The sequence below is a fragment of the Rhinolophus hipposideros genome, assembly GCF_964194185.1.
Source record: "Rhinolophus hipposideros genome assembly, chromosome: 21".
In the NCBI taxonomy this organism is placed as follows: Eukaryota; Metazoa; Chordata; class Mammalia; order Chiroptera; family Rhinolophidae; genus Rhinolophus; species Rhinolophus hipposideros.
Window position 1 is genome coordinate 20,071,940 of NC_138067.1, and position 24,384 is coordinate 20,096,323.

Consider the following 24,384-nt stretch of genomic DNA (forward strand, 5'->3'; position numbering starts at 1 on the left):
GGACTGGCTGATGAAAATCCTCCCTATATGTCGCCGTTTAAAACTAGTTTTACAAAAAATGTCTCACTGACTGGCCTCGCAGCCACATTCCACTGGGAGCATGAGAGCAGAACTGGGAGTTAGCATCGTTAGACCAAGCTGCTTGGAAGTCCCTGGGGAGGGTCTGTTGTAAATGGGGCTGGCCAGCCAGGCAGAGGGACTGGGGAGCCTGGAGTTTGGGCCTAAACTGGAAAGGGAAAGTGATATAGCTGAGCATTTCCCTTCTGACCCCATGTGGAGAATGGTCCCTTCCTCACAGATCCCAGAATTTGACAATTGGTGCAAGTGAAAGATGTAACCAGTTCCTTAAGGTCTACCAGCAGGAATTCTCAGCAGCATCTGTCCTATAGGAGGACAAGAAATTCAGGGAGAACATAAGGATGTATGTGTGTGTATGTAAAAACAAACCAAGTCTTCATCCTGATTGTCCAAACCTGGAGACAGGCAAGCTGCTCGGCCATGAGTTCCGGGAGTGAGTACCCATTCGGCCACCACCTTTCAGAAGTCTGAGCGTTGTCACATCACTCCATTCACTCTTGTAGACATTTTATGTTTAGAATTCAACTGTGCACTAAATTCTTTTTATCTGTAAAGGCGTGGTGGACACTGCGAACTCCTTCGCAGTTCTGACAGCTCGAGTTACTTCTCCTGAGAGGCATCTGTGGTTGGTCCCTGTCATCTGTGATGGTCTCTAAGTTCTAGATGTCTCTCAGTATACCCGTCTTGTAGTTATTTGTCAGTTTCATAGTAAAAGAGCATAGCGGTATTAAACATATGTAAATACAGCTAGGTATGTAGACGAAATGGAAGGACAGAGCGACAGTGATTGGCTAAGTTCTCCTCTGGCTGGGGGGACATTTTGGCAGATTCAGAGGGGGAAGGAGAAGCACTTTTGAGAATCTATATACTAAAAAAAATTATGTCACTAAGTACAGCTATTTATAATAATTATATCCTGCCATAGCATTTTATTTAAACAAGCAGTAACTATTAGCAAACATATTTATTCTCTCAGTCCCAACCTCCCATTTTGGTCATCAAGGAATTGTGGAAGTCCAGGGAAGCGTATGCTCAAAGGAATGGTGACCCCGGTGGGGAAGACCTAGTGCGATGGGCGCCCACAGGTGAGGAGACAGTTCCAGCTCAGGTGTCGTCAATGGGCAAAGAAGTCCACATGGAGCTACCACCTACCTGCCCGGGAAGTTGTGCAGCATTTCAGCAGGTGAACAGGTTGTTCAGAAGGGTTTCTGAACAGGACAGGCACAGAGACCAGGAAGACTAGAGCGGGTGGATAAGGCAGGAACTGCCTGGCGTCTCATGTTTTTGTGGAGAGTGGAATGGAGTGGCGGATTGGAATTGGAATTGGAGATGGAGGAAGGGAATTTGGACTAGATTAGACAGGTCTTCAGTGGCAAGCTCAAGACCAGGAGTAACAAAGGAGCATCGCAAGATTCTTCCTCATTTGTTCAGACTTTCCAGCCAGCAGTTTTTAAGTGCCTGCTGTGGGTCAGGAGCTGTGCTGGGCACCGAGGTAGAAAAGACAGCTTGGTCTTCCAGCCTGTGAGACAGTGTTCATGGTGTGACGGAGGGGCAAGATGTGGCTTATGACGCCGTAAGGTAAGTCAGCGTGGAAGCTGCTGCCACTGGGCTCTGGGCCGGAAGAAGGAGACGTGAAGGAGTGGCCTGTGAACCCGGCCCTTGCACGAAGGAGAGGTCTGATCTCTCCAGCTGTATATTTTCTTTTGTTCTGCTCATCCCGATACCATTAAAAAGACCCAGCTATTCTCATTTTACTTCATTAACAATACGAGACCATTCACTTTTAAAGTTAAGTAGTGTGACCCACTCCGTGCACTTTTCCAACTAATATTAATAGAATGGTGTTTTCACACGGGCCTCATTCCTTTGGTTGCATTGTTCCCAGAACCCTTGCAGGTGGGTGCTGGGCTTTGATCCAAACCTCAGTGAAATGTCTTGGTTTCTAGATATTTCTTGGGCATTAAACTGTTTCTGAGCCAGAAAGGACCAACTTGCCGACTCACTCACCTTCTAAGGCAGGTCATCCAATGAGCTTGCATCGGAATTGCTTGGAGAGCTTGTTAAAACCCAGATTACCGGGCCCTACCCCACAGTTCCTGTAGGCCTTGTCAGGGTATGAAGGGGTTCCTGATGCTGCTAGTCCGGGGGCCATACCTGGAGAGCTCCTGCTCTAAGCCATGCATCCCCTGGCGAAAGGAACTGCTGTGTTGTTGGTGGGACCTTCCTTTAGCTTCACCCTTTCTCGAGGACCTCCACAGTGGATGCTCTAACCAACCTTTCACAGCAAGACCAGATGTGAAGTTGCACAGTGGCCTCCGAGGGAGGAAAGCCAGTTCTCCAGACGCACCGCGAAGCCCTCCAGCTTATCCTTGTGAGAACTCAGACTCCTGCAATGCCTGTGCGACTTGCAAAGGTGCTGGGCCGTGTGAAATGGGCTTCTAGACTCTTGACGTTCCACTTCCTTGTCTGTGAGGGAGCAGCCATCCTCAAGACTAAGACTTGATCTCGGAAACGGATGCCAGCCATGAGGACTGGCAGTTTTGTTCTCGTCCATCTTTGTTCCCCCAGCCTCCCAGTGTGGCTGTCGGACTCCAAGATTCAGCCTTGTGTTCATTCTCTCCTGCAGGTCAGTTCTAGGACCTGTCTGTGAGAGACACCCCTTGTGGTCTGGAAATGGCATTGAGGAGATGAGGGTTCAGCCCGAGGGAGGCCAGCAGACACCCAGAGACCCTCCAGACCAACGGATGCCCCAGCTTGTGAGCTTCCTGCCCATTGGAATGATTAATTGATGTCCTCCTCTCTGCTGGACAATTAAGGAAAGCAGGAGAAGGAGGGAAAAGTCTTCAGTTAGACCTAATTTGGCACCATATTGTTTTCTGTTAATCTATTTTGTTTTCTGTCCGTCTGTCCCAAGGGACGGGTGCCTTGCTGCTTGCTGAAGCATGCATAACTAATGTCCTCATTAAGGGCTGATCTGTTTACCAGGACCATGCTAGGAAGCCAGCCTGCCAAACGGAGGCGCAAGCTGGGGGCTGTTACCTCCCTCTGGGCCTTAGCCCCACCTCATTAAGCTCGTCTGGGCTATTGATTGGGAGCCTGTGTTTGGAAGAGTCTTACTTACTCCATGCATTATCTTGACAGATTGATCAGACCTGATTGAGAACCTCTTAAAGGAACGAACAGCTGTAATGGGAAAGTTGGACTCTGTCATCCGTTAGGATGATTCTGGGAGCAAGAAGAACAAGGCTGACATCTTGGAGCAATTGTATTTACAATTAACATGGCTGAAAACGATTGCCTCTATTGATCCCCCCTTCCTGCAATTACAGCCCCATTGTTTACATTCCAGCACTCCAGTTATAAAAAGGAAATTCAATAATTATTGCATTATTTAAAGTTAAAGTGCCACAGAGTTTGCTGGCTACGCTTGCTGGTTCATTTAACGTTCAGTAAAATCCATGCTGAGCTCTCCATCTTGAGGCTGAACAATATCGGCTTTTAATGAGACTTAAAAGTGGGGGTTGGGTGGGGGGAGAGCAAAACTCAGTGCACAGGGTGTTTGTCTGGGTTATTTATGGGGGGGGCCCGAAAGCAGGGCAGAGAAACGAGCCATGTCATCATTCGCAAAACTGTATCCCCAGTCGCCACGTGGCCGTTCACTCTGCAGCCCGCTCTCTCCTGGCCTCGACTCCGACTCAGCTCTACTTCTTCAAAGAAGTGTTTTTCTCTTTTCACTGTCTTGGTCCCTTGTCCTCTTCCCACGAGTGTAACTATCTCCTTCAACCTTCAACAAAATCCATGGAATTTAGGGAGAAACAGTGAAAAATCTTAGCAGCCACCTCCTGAGCACCAGCAGAGGCATTTGTTTAGAGAGAGTTTTTCTCTCCTGCCTCATCACTTTTCCCATTTCCTCTTTCAAGGGAGAAATGAAATCAAAATTAAGCACCTCTTCTGAGGAAGAAGTCAACCCTGTGTGTGTGCTCACTGCCCCCTGTGCGTCTCATGCTGGCTGCCTGCATCTCTTCTCGTAATGAAGGTGATGAGGGTATTTGTCAGCAAATTGTGGGAACTCATGAAAAGCCTCCGGGTTTGAGCACCAAATTCATGCTCTCAGCAGCAGCAGCAACCAGAAAGTTCAAGAGCGTGGGAGGAATTTTAAAGACCATTTTATTTTTCTCGTATTTGGTTGACAGTCTTCTGTGGGCCCTGTTCCAGCAAGACATCTGGACAGGTGCGCTCAGCAGGACGCAGAGCTCGGGAGGAAAAAGTGATGCCTCATGCCTCACCATCAAGAGTCACGCTTTCAGTGATAGCCCTAGGAAATTTGAGACTGCAGGTGTGAGAGGGGAGAGGAAGATGAATAGAGCCAATTCCGACTTTTATGAAGTATCTGGGACAGACCAGTAGCAGGCAGCTGCTTCCGTGTGACTTTTTCACTAAAAAGGTGAATTCTTGTGTGCGGGCATTGCATGATTTATCTAGTGCAGTTTGTTAGAATCTGAAATACTCTTTGGGAAAAGGCGGGTGCAGAGATTTTAGGCCTGGGCAATTTTCCTTTCTATAGGGTAATATCTCTGTGTGTTCTGACTTGGGTCTCTGTTCTGTGACCTTTACTGTCCAAGCCAGAGGAGCAGTTCTCCGAGTATGGTCCCAGCAGCATTAGCATGGGAGATGGTTAGAAATGCACATTCTTGGGCCTCCTCCCGAGTGAATCAGAATCCCTTGGGTTGGGCCCAACAGTCTGTGGCATGACAAGCCTCCTAGGTGCTTCTGACGCTCGCTCAGAGTTAGAGAACCACCGAGCTGGAACACTGTCTGCCTCATTAACAACCAAGCCCACGGTGCTGCACCTGCCAATCAGAAGTGAGGAAGCCAAATCTGGGCTCGAGGTAGAAAGACGACGACTGTGCCAAATATTTGGGCAATCCTTCACATCTTCCAAAGGATTTTCCACCCATGTTTTCTCATGTGGTTTTTAAAATTGCCTCTGAGGAAGACAGGGCAAGTATAAACATCTCCATTTTACAGATGAAGTCACACACCTGTTTTGACCACCAGGCAAGTATTTTTTCTGCTGCGTTGACTGTCACGGGATTAAGAGATACAAATAAGCAAATCCTTCAGAGTGGATGTGGGGAACCAGGGAGGTGTCTGCCACCCCTTTCAGCGGAGTTTTCCTTCCTTTCCTGGTTGTCACACAGGATGTTGGCCGACATGATAAAGAACACGATTCTGGGTTTTCATTATACAGGCGCCTTGGTAGGCAAAGAGGTCCGGTAAATGGATAAGATTTGGTGGCAAGGACATGGCTTGTGGTGTGGATCCAGCCTCTGCCTGCATCAGCGGCATGACCTTGGGCAAGTGACCTAAATTAAAATTTAAGCATCCTTCTAAGAAAGAAGTAGGCCCCGTGTGTGCTCAGTGGCCTTTCTGTGTCATAATTTCTGTGTATTCCAGTTTTTTTTGTGTGTCGAGTGGGAATTCCTCTTTGGGGCTGGGGCAGGAGAATGATTATAAGGAAAGAAATGTCAAATAAGTAAACTTAGTCGATGTTCATGTGCATCCCAAAGCTTAACTAATTTGAAAAATAATGATAGTAATGATAACCTTATTTATTATGAAGGCTAACAGTGCACCTGGCACTATAATAAGCACTTGAGAGGAATTATCTCATTGGATCTTCCCAGTGGTGCTATGAGGAGGTTCTGTTATTGTCCCAATATTGCAGAGGAGGAAACTGAGGCCCAACAGTGTATATACCTTGCCCAAGGTAGCACAGTGAGTGAGAGCCAGAGTGAAGGTTTTCCATCGTGCTGTCTTAATCCGGAGTGCACCTAAACCACCATTGTTGGCAGCAGTTTGACATGGAGTTGAATGAGAACAAGGTAGAGTAGCGTGCGCACGGTGGCCTTCATTTTTGTTTGGGGGCTTACATCTGGGAGAGGTGGTAAGCGGTGCTAGGGAAAAAGTGCATCTTAATGAATGAAGAAAGTGACTGTTACCCATAACTATCCCAGGGAAGGGGCAACATTCAGGTCCCAGGAGCTTTAGATAGTTTCTGGAGGGCGGTCAGATTGATGTGAGCCTTGTGGGACCCACTTTATTGTTTTATGTACCCACATACCTCCCTCCACTTCCGAGCTCCCTATGTAGATACTCATGCAACCATCATTTTGTACGTGCCCGCACGCTCTGATGGGCCTTTTCCCTAGGGAGGCCCTACCTAGGGATGAGGTTCCCCTCCTTTCTGGAGGTGTCCTAACAGAGGGAAATGAAACCTGTCATGTGAAGGCATCAGCATTCCACAACGGTCCATATTTGGATTTTTCTGGAAAAGATTGAAAGCCAAGGCAGGTACAACCTGTATATAGATGGTTAGTAGATTTATGCTGTTATGTTTTTCCTTCTAGAACTTACTCTACTTCTCTCAAGGGAAACACTCGTACTGAGACTTTTGAATCAGGAAATGTCATTCACCTGAGGGAAGAGACGCAGGGCTGGGACATCTCCACCTCAGCCTTGGAGCTTGGATACTGAGAGCGAACAATCATGGCTTGATCCAGGGCTTGAGGCACCTGGCCTAGAAACCAGAAAATAGGTCAGAGCAACGCAGATGGATTGATCTAAGGGAACGTTTTTATTTCCTTTCACTTTCTCTTGTAAATCGTGGTCTGGGCTTATACCTTTTGGCGTCTGCAGGGCTCCTACAGCGAAACAGGACTAAATTAGCATGTGCCAAGGATGAGGGCATGAGTGGATGAAAAGCCAACATTAAACAGAAAGAACATATATATTTAGGTTGACCTTCTAGAATCCTTCCTAAGAATGTGATATTGAATTTGGAACTGTAACACAACCTCTGATTAAAAAATTTTAAAACTTTGCAATACAAGCCCCTGATTAAAAAATTTATCTCCTCCAATCCTGGTTGCATCACACCTGAAACAATTCCTTTTTTTTAGGCATTCAAGGTGAATAGCTGGGTCGGGGGAGTCTTGTGTTCTGGAACCTGCCGTGGTCTGTGCAGCGTAACTTGAAGGCTGTGAACTTGGCCTTGAGTCCCAGGTTCCAGTCCTGCCTCTTCCACACTTCGGGAAGTTTTGGGGGTTTATGTGATGACCTCTCTGAGCGTTGGGTTCCTCCAAGGACAGAACCTAAAATCTACCCACCTCATGGGGCTGTAATGAGAAGATTAAGTTCGAGAAGGATGTTCCTCAGCTGTAAATGCTGTGCATGGGAAGGGTGGTGAATAAACACCCCCTTACTTCTTCCTTATTTCATTTTATGATGTGGGGAATTAGCAAACTAGCTCTGGACCCTCATCTTCTCATTCCTTTTCAAAGGAAGTGTTAGTGAGATTTTTATAGTTCTTGCCCCAAAGGGAGAAGTTGGAGTCCTTGGCGTGCTGTGGTTAGTGGTTTTTCCCTCCAGAGGCACGATGTACAGCGGCTCCTCCATCGGGGACCTTTTTATGGATTGAGAGGCCCTTCCACCTGCCCTCGCCTAGATATGCTTCAGAGCCTTGACAGGTGTCTCCAGGGGCCCTACTGGATTCCCGCTGGGGGGCTTCTCTGTTCTGAAAGAGGCGGCTGGTATTCCCTGGGGTAGCCCATTTGCTCAGAGAGATGCCTGGGAGCAGTTTTACCCCATCAAAGAGCTTCACCGTTCCATTTGCTCTTGGAATGGAGTTGTGCTGTGTGCACAGAAAAGTGTGATGAGAGGGGTGGGTGTGCGTGCCTGTGTTTATATTAACAGGTGTTATTCCCCAAGAAGTTTCATTTGTGAATCCTGTGTGTGTGTGTGTGTGTGTGTGTGTGTGTGTCAGTGTCAGAATGTACTTTGTCCATTTCTGCTTTAAAGAGGAGGCTTTGACAAAACCTGATCAATATTTTACATTCCATGCATGAAGAACCAGATGTTAGAAGTTTCCTATTGTTGGGGAGGAGGAGGGAGCCAGGGCCCCTCCAGATTTATAGAAATCAATGTTCTCTGACAGAAGTTGGTTAGTTTTCCTGGGAAACAAGTAACAGGAACACATTTTTTTGATTTTCACGATGAATTATTTTCTAACAAGAGCCCTCTTCTCGTCTCTTTGACTTTCAGGCATTGGCCAGGGTGAGTGAGTGTAACATATTAATGGGGTGTAGAGTCCCACAAAGTAACGTGGCTGGCTTCTTTTCTTTCCTTTCTTTTTTAATTATTAATCTGCTTTTGTTCTTGGCTTTACACATGCCAGGTTCATTATTGGAGGCACCGCTTTTTGCAGCGAGGGCTTTTCTTTTCCAAGATTTTCCCCCGGAAGCAGACCCAGAAGGGAAGATGTGAGACATTAGATGTTTCCATCTAAACCAAGGTGGGATGAGCATTTTCAAATATAAATAACTCCCACAAGATCAGAGGTGCAGGAAAAGGACTCTGATCATTTCCAGCACAAGGTGCTGACCAGGACGTAATGTGTGTAAGTCAAATTCCTCATCCCTGGCGGTGAGGATGCTCTGTTCTCTACTGCCTGGGGGTAGTTTGGAGAAGTTGGAGATTGTTGAGCTCTTTTTCTGCTTCCCTTTGTGAGTCAAATTGGATACTTATTTCCTTCTCATAGGTCGCTGTACATCTTGGAGCTTTCAGAAAGTAAATCCTGTTGCCAAGTGTAGAAGTTTCTTTCAGTGGAAAGGACTGTACAGTGCCATTCATATAACTCAGCGTTTTTGCAGGCACTTTTTACACCAGTCCGTGAGACTGGGGAAAATCCAGGAAAGCCTTAGGCTGATTCAGGGTTAGAGGGAAAGCCTGGTGGGACTGCGTGAGTGTGGGTGTACCTCAGTCACCACTCCTGTTTAGCCAAATTAATTGACATTTCTTGATTTACTAGTTGGTCATACTTCCTCATTATTAATTTGCGGGCAGATGCCAATTTTTGTCTAGTGAGTCAGTGATTTTCAGTGGTCCAGTTGGTATACTCTCATACTGGTATTGCAGCCAGAGGATGCCCTCCTTATGTCCCTTGGCATATCCTCTCTAAGTCACCACTGCCTTAATCGTCTGCAGGCTACGCACCTAGGGTAAGGCATAATCTCTGTGTGTGTTGGGGGAAAGTGTGTTTGCACGGTGTCTAATGTGTTGTAGACACTTAGAATCAATCCAGCAGCAAACCCTGCCCAATGGGTTCGGCAGCAAGTTTTCTTTGGGCCCAAGTGTAGCACGTATGCACACTAACCACAGTTGAAGTTGTTTTGTTTTCTTTTTTTAAACTGTACACCTGAACTGACAGAGGTGAGCAGATAGGAATCTTGAACAGAGTAAAGAAAAATGGAAAATGCAAAACAAAACCTGGGTCCCCCTCCCTGAGGATGGGAGAGCTCTGTGATAGAGGCCGAGAGGGTTGGGAAGTTGAGGGTTTGCATGGGAAAAACATTTCCTGCCTGGCGAGGAGAGCAAGAACTCTGAAAAGAGGCAGCTCCTTTATTGATGCTCCACTGGGATTTGTGCCTTGGTGGATTCTTCTTATATTACAGTGAATTTAATTAAATACATTGTGATCCCAATTGAGGGTATTCTAATTAGCTGGGTCAGGAACAAATTATTCTCCCTCCTTCTCCAAATGAAAACATCTACTCTCTTCTGCAGAGAGAGCATGTCTTTGGCTGACTGACTTGCCCCTGTGGAGTCCTTGTCGGCCCCTCCACCCCTACCCCTTCCTGCTGCTTCTTATTAGACCGGTTTCAAGGGTGGAATTCTGGGGATGAGGCCTTTGCCCCTTGGGAGGGAGAGAGTATCTGGCCAACAGGGTCAGGGCATTGCCCCACTCATGGCCTGGGAAATGACCAGATGGTGTGGAGAAGGTCACAGAGGTCAGCAGCCTGCTGCTAGCTTGGGGCCTCTGTCTGCCCCAGGTTGGGCAGCCTGAGAAATACCAAGCAGGAATTTAAGAATTTGGTAAGAACAGGATCTGTCACATTCAGGTAGACATCAGGAGACTTAGGTTGTGAGCGGAAGGACGTTTAAGTTGGGACATCTCCTTTACAGGTAGGTGTTTCCTAGCAACCGGGGAATAGTGTATTCTGGATTAGTGTATGTGTCTGGATAATGAACTTGAGTGCAAAAGCAAGCTTGGAATTGCGAACGAAGCTTTTGTGCAAGTCTCTAAGAGAGGACGCTAAATGTTCCCGAGAGCGGGGTAAGTGGGAGAGGCTGCGCCTCGGTGTGCCTTGCGTCCTGTCATCCTTCCCTCCACCATTTGTGGCGTGTGCCCATTTCTCTTCCCAAATGGCTCTCAAGTGGCAGAAGAATTCCTGGTGTCACGAGAGACTGGTATGTACCATACCACCATGAGCTCAAGTGTAGTAGAGTGATTTTGGAAGATCTTCATCATATCAGTAATTTTTTAAGCAAAATGCCCAGTATGATGTTTATTTCGATTCAGAATTTACACACAGCCCTGTCACCCAAGAAAGAGCCCATGGATTTGAGAACAAAAGATGTGATATCCTACCTCCCATCCAACTCTTTCTGGCCATGTTATCCTCTCTTCTGGCTCTGAGATGGGAAACCCCAGCCATTTTGAAAAGAACCATCACACCCATATTAAATGTTTATGTTTAAAAGTTCAGTGCCTATTGCAAGGAAATCCTGTTTTGTGGGAGATAATGGGAATTTGGGGCTAATGCTTTAGTGATTCTTGCTCTGGTTTCACAGTTTATGATACCACCACAATCCCGCAATAGAACTTAAGGCTTTGGATTCCATGGTTATTCTTCTCCCTGTTATCTTTTATTCAGTCAGTTTTCGTTGAAGCTTTAATAAATATCATTCTTTTGGCCTTAGTGACCTAACACAGCACTTCCTGGCTCTTGGGCAAGTTTCTTGCACCTCAATCCCAAGCCAAATCCTCCTTCCCAGGAATATAGGAATATCTTGGTTCAACTTTTGGCTTTTGGGGGGCCCTGTAGACAGGTCAGGGGGGAATGAATGTGGGCATGCTCATCTTTATTCCATCAGGCCCTCCTTCTGGAAGGAAGGGTTGTAGTCTCCAGAACACATCACTTTGGTGCATTCCATCTTCATGAAATTCTCTGCATGGTGCCTTATCTCAGAGGAGGCACATCAAAGATAACCATAAAAAGAAGACAAAACAAAACAGCTCAAATTTATTTTAAGAAAAGTAGCTTTTAATTATCAATTGTCTTAATGTCTTAACCGGTTAACACTGAGCTCGCTCGTTCTTCAAATTCCTTCTGGTTGTGAAATGGCTCAAGGACAGCTGTTGACGGTAGAAATGTTGTTTAGTTCCAAGGCTGTGCACTTAACTCTGTGAAGTCACCCATTTTGGGGAAAGGGAATGTTTCTCTCTTGGTGCCTGTGGAGCCTTTTGCATTTTTCCCTGCACTTTGGCCCCAGAGCAAGAGTTACTGTGGACTAGTTTAGCCAGTTTACGTGATTGAGGGCCTGGTCCCCCCTCACCTCCCCATAGTGATTTTTCTGTAACACTTAGTAGATGCATTCATATTTCCTCTTGCAATAAGGAACACACATGCTTCTGGAATTGTTACACTTTTTCAATGATCGTTGGACGTGTGCATGTGAGCACATGAGCCTCAGAGCCGTGACATTCGAGAGGAAATGCTGGTAGGGCCACTCCGGTATTTTCAGTATTGAGCATACTGCAGGGCATTTGAATTGCTCTTCTTTCTCAGTGCCCTTCATTATAATCTAGGCAAGAAACATATCTACGCAGCACCAGAAACAGTTATGGAGGCATGGGTGTTGCACTGAATGAGTGCGGGTCAGAAAGGAGCAGCAGAAAGCAGTTCCGAGGCATTTATCGTGTGCTCCTTGGACCAGATTCCAGGAACAGGAGTGGGGCTGAGGGCGAGGAGAGGGAGGGAAGGACAGTTGATGATGTGAACACATAAAAACTTCCGTTATCTGACTCTCCTCCAAAAGGATGCTGAGAGTCAGGTTCTAGGTCTCTCTTTTCCACTAACTAGCTGGGTTACCTTGGTTCAGACACTTACGCATTTTGGAATTGTTTCCCCTGCTTTATGGGCACACAATATAAAAGTTCCCTCCTCCCCTAAAATAAGTCATTTGTACTAAAGGAGATGGCCTTTTTATACTAAGAGCCAGTCAATTCACTGTTAGTAAAATGGGTCCATAGCCTTGTTCATATTCTCAAAGTGGTATGAAAAGGTTGCACATTTTATACTTGCATAATCTTTACGTCTTTGGGGCCTGCTATTTTCATGACCTCTACTGTTCTCGCACCCCTAACATGAATCCTGTGTGTGCCTGCTTCCTGCAAAGTCTTGGACTTCCATGTTCTCAAATCAGAGTACTGTGTCTGCACAAACACAATACAGAGTGTAATGTTGACCGTCTGTGCACTAAGCCAAATGACCTTGAGGTGTTGACAGGGAACTACTTGGGAGAAATTTGTTTCTCTGTCATTTTTTTTTGATCCAAAGGGAAACCTAATTTTGGGTTCTCTTAATAGACTATGGTTATAAATACAGAAACTTGAGTCACCTTCTTTGGCTCTGTGCTACTGAACTAGGATTCTATATAGGACAGGACAGGTGACCCAAAGCAAAGGTTGGCTAACTTTTTCCTTGTAAAGGGCCAGAGGAGTTATATTTTAGGTTTTGCAGGTCATACAGTCTCTGTTGCGACTGGTGTTTTGAAAGCAGACGTAGACAGTTTGTAAAGTCACGTACATGGCTGTGTCCCATTAAAACTTTATTTATAAAAATAGTCAGCAGGTGAGTTTGACCTAAGGGCTGTAGTTTGCTGACCCCTGATCTCAATAAAGCAGGACGCTTTGGAGAGTGAAAGGGGAACTTTTAATTACTGTGCCAGGAAAACCGGTATTACGGGGAAGGTCCGATCCATCAGCATTTTCAGTACTGTGAAAAGCCACAGGGGAGGGAACTCCTGGGGAACACGGAATGAGAGACAACTTGCTGCTTGTCCTCAGAGAGCTGCTGGAGGAGGGTCCATGAAGAAAACAAAGCACACCCTCTGAGGCATCTTAGCATCGGGCCGCACGCAGGATGGGGTTGGCTGGTGGCGGCGGTGGGTTTCATGTGGCTCACCCAAGGCGTGCCCCTCTTCTTTGCCCTCGCAGCACCTGCAGCAGCATGAGAGCGGCGTGGAGGGTGAGAGCTGCTACTACCACTGTGTCCTGTGCAACTACTCCACCAAGGCCAAGTTGAACCTCATCCAGCACGTGCGCTCCATGAAGCACCAGCGCAGCGAGAGCCTGCGCAAGCTGCAGCGGCTACAGAAGGGCCTTCCAGAGGAAGACGAGGACCTGGGGCAGATCTTCACCATCCGCAGGTGCCCCTCCACTGACCCAGGTGAGTGGTCTGCCAGGCCTGTGAGGCCCGGGCTGGGCTGGGGGTTGTCCTCCGTGAGGCCTCCTGAGGGCTTTGGTTTGGTGCCGCTGGCCCCTCCTGTCCATCACCACCTCACAGGTGGCCATTGTATTCTGGAAGGAACATGCGTGGTTTGTTGCTTTTGTTTTTAAAGGAACTTAGCACCATTTTTCTTCAGGTGTCACAAGCCACTGCCCAATGAGCAGGCCAACAGGAGATGTTCTGTCTGAATCCCAAAATTCCTCCACTGTATACTCCAGATTCAGTATGTTGGCTCAGAGTGACATAAAGCAAGGGCTAAATTATGCCTTGCTTGGTAGTAAGAATAGGCAGTTTGTGGCTTCAACTCTGGTCTGTCAGAAATAAAGTGAGAGTATCAAAACAAGTACTTACTGTAAACATTCCAGTTGTATTGGAAAGCGACTCCCGTTCTGTGCTCTGTGCTGCCTGTTACCTCCCACTGTCAGGACCTTCCAGAGGGAACTTGCATCATTGCTGCCTCTGCCCTGTCGTCTCATCCACAGTCACCTTTTTCTGAACCTCCCCCCTCCTCTTTATGACTCTCATTCCCACTTGGACCTCACTTGGTAGAATCACCCCTCTCCTATTTTTTCAGCCTTCCAGTTCTTTTCTCTCAACTTGGAAGCACAGGACAGTCGTTTGCCTCTTTAAAATCTATAAAATGAAGGCTCTCCTCTAATCTTGTGCCCTGCACCTTCTTTACAATAGAATCTTCAAGATTCCTGAAAGAACAGTCTGTATTCGTCATTGCCAGTGCAGGCCTCAGCCTGCCATTAGCCTGTTTCCTCCCTTCATCTGACTACCATTGAGATATCACCACTGACCTTGGAATTGTCCAACCTGCTAGCTACCTGCTGGACCTTACTCTTTTCTTTCTGTAGCTGTAGTATTTGAGATTGTCTCACCGTTCCATCTTGAATGAAGCCCCCTTCCCTGAGCTTCCAGGGTGCGTCCCTCTCTTGTCCTCCTGCTTCTCTGGACGGTCTTCAGGGTGCCCCACGTGCTGGCGTCACCGGCCATGAGGCCCTGGCCCTTGGCTCCCAGCCTCTGGAAGCTCTGATCCCCTGATGTTATCAGATGTCCTTGAAACAGCTTCCTGGATTTCTCACTGGTGTCCCCTCATAGACACTGAGCTCACGGTTTCCGCTCCAGACTACTTTCTCCTGATTGCACGTTGTCCAATGACTTGGCCCAGCTGGAGACCTGGGGCCGTTCTTCACCCTTCCATCGCCCGCAGCACTCTCTCAGCTACTGAGCTGTCCTGGCTGTGTGGGTGTTTATTTTTAATCTTTATGTTATCAAATTTCGCATTTTTCTAGCTTTTAAAAGCAAACATTATATGAGCCTTATTGTGAAAAATGGCATGAAACCCCCATCCCGTTTCCCAGAGCTGTGCCTTTCAAATTTTAGTTCTGTTTCATTATTTATTTCCATATTTCTTAACATACTTCTACTACTATTTTTTGATTCTTAAAAAAAAAAGTGTGAGACATTATCTGTTGGTTTTCTACTCTAGAGGATTTCACACTAGAGGGTTTCACTAGTGTGCCATTCTACACATCCACACACTTATACCCACGGACACTCCATCCATAAACCCACACAGACACCACACACACAAACCCTCCATACTCCACCCACACTCCCCAGACCCCCCCTTCTTCTCCTCCCTCTATCTCCCATTATGGATTAAATAATAATTTGGGGTTTTATTAATATTCAGTGTTTTTCATTATTCTAACTATAAATATTAATCACAACTAAGCCATGTAGAATTTTATAATTTCACTTACCTTCCTGTACAACTTTTTGTTTTCCCTGGTTTTCTAGGTACCTCTGATTAATTCATGGCTAACCCTTCTCCAGAGTAGACATTTCCAAATTTCCGAAGGCTCTGCTGTACCAGTTGTTCTGTGAGCTTCATTTCCTCCTGGAGGCCTCCCTACTGAGCCCCTGCAGACCCCTCTGCCAACCTCCCCCTGTCCCTATTACCCTGCTCTGACTTTGCTCCCTTCTCCATACAGAAACTGGATTCCGTATGGCAAGATATACCCGGATTTGAGCCTGGTTCCTCCCCCTGGAGGAGCTGAGGTTTCATATCAGTAGAAAGGCCAGTCTTCATTAGTCAGTGTGAATTATTTCTTTGGGAAGGTGCTGTTGGGTACCAAGATCATTTTTGTCACCTCCAGGTCATTGCAAGACCGTCCCCTCCTATGTTCTTTTTTCTTTTTTTAAAGTTTATTGAGGCGACAATTGTTAATAAAGTCACATAGGTTTCAAGTGTGCAATTCTGTAATACGTCCTCTATATCATGTTGGGTGTTCACCACCCAGAGTCAGTTCTCCTTCCATCACCACATATTTGATCCCTTTCTCCCATGTGTTTTTCAAATGCCTCTTCTGGTTAAAGTGCACATGCCTTAATCCCTGGGGCTTCTGCTTCGTGTCTGACCCCATCCTTCTGTGTGTGGGTGCTCTCAGGAGCACAGGACACTTCTGTGCCCAAAGACTGAGACCATTGTGCCATCTGGCTATGGGGGTTCCCATTCCCTGCTGGGGTGTCTGGCCTCTGTTTGATCCTGCCACTCCTCATTACGCCACTATTGCTCATTTCATCGGATTCTCTTTCTACCAATATACGCAGACCTATTTATTTCAGGGTTTTTTGTGTGTGTGTTTTTTTTTAATTTTTTTTTTGCCAGCTCTGCCTACGTCATTGTTTTAATCTTCTGTTAAAAGCTGGTCCTTTCCCTCTCCAATTCTTTCTTTCACTCTGCTCAGAATTCCCTTTTTATTAATGAGGTGCCCCAAACTAAATAGTGTACAGCTGCCATTTCACCCGGGGTCTATGGACTGGAACAAACAGTTCCCTGTTTCATAATGTAATACTTCTATTTATGCAGTCCGCTCTGGAGTTGCTTTCTTACACCATTGCCTTCTGGGTTTCTCTCATGTAATGCGTATTAGGGTTCTTCTTTTTTTTTTCTTCCCTGAAGTGTATGAGCAACTTTAGTCTAGATGATAGACTTCCTCTCTGTATTTCAAAATCCTTTTGTATTGTCTTTGGCCTGGAGTCATGTTTTTGCTTTCCACCCCCCTCCCTCCCCATCCTGCACCCACCTCCCTCTGTCTCATACACTGCAGCTTAATTAGTACTCTTTACTAATGACAAAAGGGACAAGTTATTAGGTAATATACATATTGACATTAAAAGTATCTTCATGCTGTTTTGGAAACTCCTTTAAGAAAACTCATCTTAAAATATATATCATCTCCCCTCCCCCAGGAATTGGCTCTTAAAACCTTTTGAAAGCATGTCTTCAAGAAAAGGGAGATTGTGGACATGGTGGAATTAAGACACCGAAGGTCATCACCTTCAAGCTTTATAAAGTATTCCCAGTTTTCTCCTCTCTAACACGAGGATCAGGCCTTAATCTTCGCTAGAAGACCCTTATCTGTAGCACAAGGAAGTGTCAGAGCACCTGGGAGCCTGCCTGTTCTGCCTCTCAGCTGCAGGTAGATGCTTGTGCTCTCTCTCAGCGTCTTTGACTCTGGTGTTCTGACATCTTCTAATTAAACGAAAGTGGTTTTTCTCCTTTCCTTCCTTTTCTTTCTTCCTCTGTTGTTCACATACCAGAAATTTTTCACAAAAATCATTGAAAAGCACTTCCTTTCCTTTTCTGAGCTCAGGACTTTATACCGTGCTCTCCTCTCACCTTCTTACAGGTATCAGGACTTCCCTTGCTGGGCTGGTGGGGTGAACTCTAGGATAGGTTCTTCCCGGGGATGACAAAAGTGTCATTTTTTCACATTTTACTTGTTAACATACGCCAACATGTTTTCCAATCAGTCACATTCACCCTTTAGCCTATCAACCCTCATGACCGTGTAAATATGCAGAAGGAGAAGTTGTGAGTCTGCTTTGCCCTTCAGAACTCTGGGGGAGTGGCCAGAATTTACACCTGCTGCTGGCCACATACCCCTGTGAGAGGCCTCAGAGCCAGACATAGAGCATCTTGGGCCTGCCCCCCACCCAAGGGCCACGTCTTAGCTGCCAACAATGTGCTAGTAATTAGGCCTCCCTCCCATACATGGTCCTGCTTGTGGGCAGGCCGAGCCCTGTACTGAATTCTCTTTAACCTAGTGTGATGGTGTCTATCATTGTGCTACACACACACACACACACACACACACATGCAGACACGCGCACACTCACACACATGCAGGGTGCCTTCTCTTTTTTCCTGAAATACACATCTCAGAGAACAGAAAGTAACCTAACCAGATAAGGTTCCCCCGACCCCCAACTTTTTTTTTTTTTTTTTGCAACCTCTTCTTTTGATTATTGGCTTGCGTGTATTTTCTGCAAGACCAAGTGGTCTCTTGAGTTTGTTGGGATTTGGTCTTTTTTACTTTATCCCTACATGCAGGTAGAAGTAGAGAAAGCCTGTCGTTGTGGGCTGACAACTGGGTGATATCTCTCAGTTGCTGGCATCAGCTGTTTACTTTCCCTTAGCTGACCAGAAACTCTTGAAAGATGGAAAGTTCTCATAGGTGGGTTGTGTGTAGGATCAGCTTCCATGTGTGCTTATTAAAAAGGCATTTCTGGCTCCTGGGTGCAACTGTAGTTAATTTCACTCTATCAGTGCCCTGGGCTTTGAGAAGACAAGAGGCCCTTTGTGTTCCTGCCCTTCGTTCTTCTACTCCTCCTTCTGTTTTCTCTTACCCTGGCCTTAACTACTTTTTCTTTCATGTAGACATAAATTTCAAAACTTTGCACAGATGTAATTGACCTATTCTTTGTGGAATGCCTACTCTGCACGAGACTTTGTAAGTTGAGGGGCATAGCTGGCATCTCAGCTCTTGTCGTGAATACACAGGTTCATACACCAGCCCAGGCATTTGAGGCAATTGGGTGATGACTCAGTTTACAGAGGGCACGCTCATTCAGAGTTGTGCAGAATATTGTACTTGGAGCATCACTTTAGGACACATCTTTGGCGCTCAGGGTAGTGAATTCCCGGGGTCAGGGAGGTGGAGGCAGCTTGCCAAGTGATGATGTGGTCTTGGTGACAACCTGTACTGCAACAATCTGGCTTTGCTTCACGGGTCATTGTTTTTGAACCAAGTTTCAGGGAGTTCTGTTTAGTCCATACAGCTGAAGAGAATAAGAAAATGTCCTGTTTTCAACTTTCTCATTTGGTTTTGTTTGTATTTTTCAAAACTGGCATAAGGCTGCCCTCTAAATATGAAATATATCTTTTTTTTTTGTAAGTAGCTAAATTAAATTATATGCAATTTCAGTGTAATTTTTCTCATAGCACTAAAATATGTTGTGGCCAGTTCTGTAATTCTGAAGCATTGTTTTTATAAAATCAGATAGCTGTGTTCTTTTTTTTGTTTTTCCTCTCTCTTTTTACTGCACACCTTGTTGGCGGGGCTTAGGGAAGGCGTAGGGATAATGTATTTCTAACTAGAGAAGTGAAATGTGAAAGCACATCAGAACAAATTGGGTGACTGAAATTTTAAGTGGTTACAAAGGAATGAAGAAAATATGACTTTACCTGTCATAAATACATTCCCTGACGAAGGACTATTTGGACAAGGGCTGTAAACTTCAGGGTGAGCTTTTTAGAAAGGTGCTTTATAACGCAGGGATAAAGGGAGATCATTATGTATCAAATGGAAGATAATATTGTTAGATGAAAAATGGAGTTTATAGAAGGACAGTTTGGTTCTATTTTTAAAAGTATTTTTCTTCAAGCTTTTAAAATAACCATTCTAAGCAAAGTCTATAATGGGCATATCTGGCTGTTTCATGGGTGGGATCTGTTTATGTAGATGGAATCTTATAGAGTGTGAGGCACATGGCTAGAGCTCAAATATTGGTGGAGCTTATAGCCAGAGATACGAGCAGAATCACTAATGATATACCGAGGTGTAAATTTTGGTTGTCTTTTGTTCGTGGAGATAGTTTTCTGTTTGTCAGCGTATCGCATACATAGTTTGATGACTGCCTGATTCTCTTGCATTTTGCATCCGTATGAAGAGGACAGTAGTTCTTGGGTGTATGCTGTCTTGTTTTTCTGTTGGAATAGAGTTCCTGATTTGCCTTAATTAGTCCTCTAACAATCTACAAAGGTCAGCGCCAATTGCCTGTTCATTTACATTTGTAATTGTGATGGCTTCTGATTACATATTCCTTGTCTTAGTCCTTTCTCTAAGTATCTGCTAATGTCCTCCCCTCCCCCTCCTCCCAAACCCCCACACCACACATACCCAGTGCACCAGAGCTGTGTGGAAGCTAGGGTCTGACTCTTCGCACAAGCACGCTTCTTAGTGATGGCCCCGCCTTCCTGGGAACGCGAGCGTCTGTTATGGAAAGGCATCTTGGAAAGCTATTCTTTCTAAGTTAGGGACAGAATGAAGCCAGTGTCAGGGAAATTATGTCGATACCAGGCAAGAAATCTGAGAGCCATTATCTAGGAGCCTTCTTAAACTAGGTAATTAAGGACAATTAAACTTTTCTGCTGGCTCCCTGCAAAATATGCTAATGATCTAGTCTGTTGGAAGGTGGACACGGGCGAAGTGTTGTTTCCCTGTTGTCCCATGTTTCTGGTCTGGAAAGGGCCTTCCAGAGAGGATATGATATCACCAGGATCGTTGCTTGGGCATTCGGACCAGAGTCTATAGCTAATCTCTACTTCTTTGTCTTCTCAAAGAGAGACGGGTATCCACACCAAGATAGTGCACCTTTTAGAAATTACCCACGGTAGCTGAGTTTCAGTGATTCTTATTCCCTCAGCCTTTCTATTCTAGACCAGCCATTCACTAGTGGCTTTATTTTTATTGGATGATCAAAGCTACCAGGGTTTTTCTGTTTTATTTCAGTGTAGAAAACTGGAGCGTACATTGCCCTATCTTGGACTATCCAGAGGGTCCTACATTGCTGGGCCAGGTAGACTTGTTCTTGGTGGGGGCTATAGGTGGTCTCCCATGCAGTGTGTCCTCTTGGGTAGCTGGTAGAGTGTGCCCTCACGGCTACCCAGTGCTGCCCACTTTGAGACGGTGATACCAAGTGGCACAGCAAAAAAGAAAAGGGCACCTGCTGGTTACTGGAATTAGGAGAGAGGCTGCGTGTGTGCGCGGGCGCTGATGATGAGCATTTGAGTCCCCTGTTTAAGGATGTGAGCATGCCCGAGAGCCAGAACCACCGGAATACCCAAGAGAGGCATAGAAGGCCATGTCACAGCACGTGTTATTCGAGTGAAACATTTATGCCAAGTCACCTTTGGACGGGCTCTCCAGGAACCTGAAAGTTTGAAACTTGATCCCCCCGTGAACATGGATCACTAGCCAGAGATGGGTGTTTGCTGAGGGAAGGGGCTTGGCGTTCTGGGCCTGGATTTCATGTGAGGGGAGGATAACTGACGCAGGATACAGCGGTCACCAGCTACTGTCTGCTGTGCAGACCCCGGCTCTCCCCTCCACCGCCGCACTTAACACCTCCTGTGTTGCCAATGTATTTTTCAAGAGAAATAATGACTCGTCCTTGTTTTGCCTTTGGAAATGTGCAAAGAATCCATTTCTTGGGCTACTTACATCTTGTATTAAACTTGTTCCTGACCTTGGTCGGGGGCCAGGGAGGAAAATAGAACATGCATCTCTTTGCTTAACAGAAATAGCTCAAAGGTGTCTTCTCAGCCTTACAGATGTGAAGGAACCCCCTTCAGACTGTGACCCAATTATGAGTATTATTCTTTTCAAACATTGACTAGCAGGGGAAAGTTTTTTGGCCTTGCAAATCCGTGTGAACACGGATGGTCTGTCCATGGTTCTCTGGTCCTTGGTTTTCCAGATTCCTTGAGAGCAGCAAGGAAGCTTTTCCAGGTTCTCCACCTGCCTGCCAAGTATGGTAGCCACAAGCCACACGTGGCTATCGAAATTTAAATTAATTAAAATGACATAAAACATTTAAATTTAGTTTCCCCTTTCGTATGAGCCACATTTCAAGTGCTTAGTAGGGACATGTGGTTCATGGCTGCCTTGGTGGACATATTACAGATTTATAGAATAGTTTAGAAAGTTCTATTGGACTTTCTAGGAGCCTTCTTAAACTAGGTAATTAAGGCAATTAAGTCCTGAGTTCCTCACTGGGGTCCCTCAGATTTCCAGTCGGTCCAGCCTGGGTTTGGGCTCTGTTCTCCGTAATGTTTTTTGGCTTCCATTTTAAGGAATATGTTGCCCGTGCTCACCTGCGGCCTGCTTTCTGCCGTCCTGGGTAAGGTGTATCCTTCATTGTCTTTCCATCTCTCTTTATGCTTCCTTTTCTCAGTTTTTCTCAGTATGGGAGAAATAGGTTCTCAAATAGTCATTTAATTTTGGTTTTACCACTTAAGCCTATTCTATTAGCAGTTGTGAGGGAGTTTGAAAGGACTTTGTAAAGATGTATCTTTCAGAATGGATGTAAAGGGCTTTTTATAGTTTTATACCTCAAGACTATCTTTTGTGTATATGTTAATAAAAGGAGCTCTTTATTGCTTTTAGAAGATCTGCTCTAATCAGAATATTAAAAATTGGACAGTATGTGATTTTTCTTGGAACAGGCCTGTCTATTGTTTTAACTCGAAATTTTACCCTAAATCGTCATCTTTTTACGAAGAAAAAAAAAATTGATGCACTTTGCTGTCACCATTTTCACTGGTTTAAAATTCTATGCTTAGGACAGTTTTTTTTTTCCTTGTGAACTACTTTAATTTTCTAGGGCTACCATAACAGAATACCACAGACCAGTGGCGGCTTAAACAATAGAAATGTACTTTGTCGCAGTGCTGGAGGCTGGAAGTCCAAAGCAGGGTGTGAGCAGGTTCTGTTTGTCCCGAGGCCTCTCTCCTGGGCTTGCAGATGGCCGCCTTCATTTGTTCTCACATGGCCTTTGCTCTGTGGGCACGTCTGGTGTCTCTGTACATCACAATCTCTTCTTATAAGGACACTAGTCAGATTGAATTAGGGCCCACCCTAAGGGCCTCATTTTAACTTCATCTGCTCTTTAAAGGCCCTATCTCCACTACAGTCACCTCTGAGGTATCAGGGTTAGAACTTCCACATAGGAATTCGGGGAAACACGTTTCGGTCCATAACATGGGCTTTCTGACATCCGAAGCCAGTTTCTTGTTTCTTCTTCTGTGGTCATTTTGGATGTGACGGAGGATAGGATGTGTTGGCGGACCCAGAGATGAAGGGAGGCGGGCAAGACCCTGGAGGTAGCCTCCAGCAGTGCTGTCAGTGCCCACCGGTCCCTCATGGGCTTTCTACTCTCCGCTCTTGGCATGTGAAGAAACAGAACGATCTCTTTGTACGGGGCCTCCAGAGGAAGCTGGAAGCGCTTGAGGAAACCTGTTAGGGCAGGAAAGGGGTCAGAGCACTGTGTCCGCTGGGCCTGTTATACCCTGAGTCCTTTCTCACCTGTCCTGACACAGCCTCGACTCAAACCTCCTACTGGTAAGCCCCAAGGGAACAGCTGGCCAGCCGGCCCTGCATAAGGATATTCTTGTGAAACGTGACAGTCTTGGCATCTGTACGACTTGCTCCAGCAGGCTATTGTGTGTGTGGCTCATGTGTAAGGGATTTATAGAAATAATGACTCCTCTCTGTTACCCAGTGGTGCTCTCAAGGACAAGCTAGAGTCACTGGATTTGTGCATGGTGTTTGGTAGTCCTGTTTTTGTTTTTCTTCTTGTGCTCTGGCTGGGATAAATGCCCCCCAGAGCCTTGGCACGTTCTATGACCTGCTATGGTATAGAGTTCTATAAGGTGTAAATTGCTTGGGCTTCCATCCGACGGAATTTGGTTGCTGGAAGTACCTGAAGAACTTATTCCTTGGTTTACCTTACTCTGTGCCGAAGACTCTAGGCTTGCCATTATACAAAGGTCCTAGTAATAACTTTTATTTAGGATCCATCCTTGACAGGTATCCGCAGGGCAGGTACATCCTCATTCCCAGCCCTGATTGATCTTTCCCAGGTGTGAGCCTGGGTTGCAGACTTCAAGGCTGACCTCCAGAACGGCCCCCCCTTTACTGCAAGAGAGGAAAGAAAAGGTGTGTTCACCGCTTCACAGCCAATCCTAGATGTCTCAGATCACCGGGGTCCTGCTGTTCCAGACTGTTTGTGCCTAATGCCACATGTGCCAGTCATATTGGACAGTGCAATAGAGGACATTTCCTTCCCTGCAGAAAGTTCCCGTGGACAGTGATGCCCTAGGCAGGGGCAAAGCTGGGACTCTGAGCAGAGCCCCACGGCTCAGGGCATTGCCCTCCCTGTTGGGTCTTGCCTGCTTGCTGTGGGATGACGAATTCATCCCAGGGACAAGCAGTGCTGTGCCCCAGGGGTAGGGTTCTTCATATCTAGAAAGGAATGCGATCATTGCTGGATTCTCTCAGGATAATGAAGAAACCCACACAACTGAGGCAAGAAAGAAGGGCAGCGATTATTTGTGACTGCATCCATCAGAGTGTCAGCCTTGGTCTTCTTTGAGAATTAGAAATTGCTTGCGTGGTTATTCTAACATTAAAAGCCCTTTTCTGGTTTTCTTATATGAGTCAATTCCAGGAGCATTGAGAAACCCCACAGAGCAGAGGGCAGCTCTAATCTGGTTGGCTCAGGCAGTGGTCTTTACCTGAGTGGTTTCTAGCCTGTCACCTGGAGAGGCACTTATGTGACTAAGGTGTGGCCTGGCCATTGACCATGCAAACTTGTGTCCACCCCAGGCACCTTTATGGGAATAACTAGGAATGTACAGTAGAGTGAGCTGGAATTTGGGTCGGTAGGTCTTAAATTATTCATAAAACAACTAAGGCTGTGTAGGCAGTAAAAATCAGAATTGGGGCCCAATATTTTTTTAAAAGGGCAGGAGGGA

At 45.9% G+C, this 24,384-nt stretch overlaps 1 protein-coding gene across 3 annotated transcripts in view; it reads left to right on the forward strand.

The window, feature by feature from the left end:
* ZFHX3 (zinc finger homeobox 3) overlaps positions 1 to 24,384 on the forward strand; it is a 270,690-nt gene that overhangs the window by 157,226 nt on the left and 89,080 nt on the right. For all 3 annotated transcript variants that reach the window (XM_081032306.1, XM_081032307.1, XM_081032308.1), the window contains exon 4: positions 13,199 to 13,430. In XM_081032306.1, coding sequence (XP_080888432.1) covers positions 13,199 to 13,430 — 232 coding nt within the window. The remainder of the gene's footprint in view (positions 1 to 13,198; positions 13,431 to 24,384) is intronic.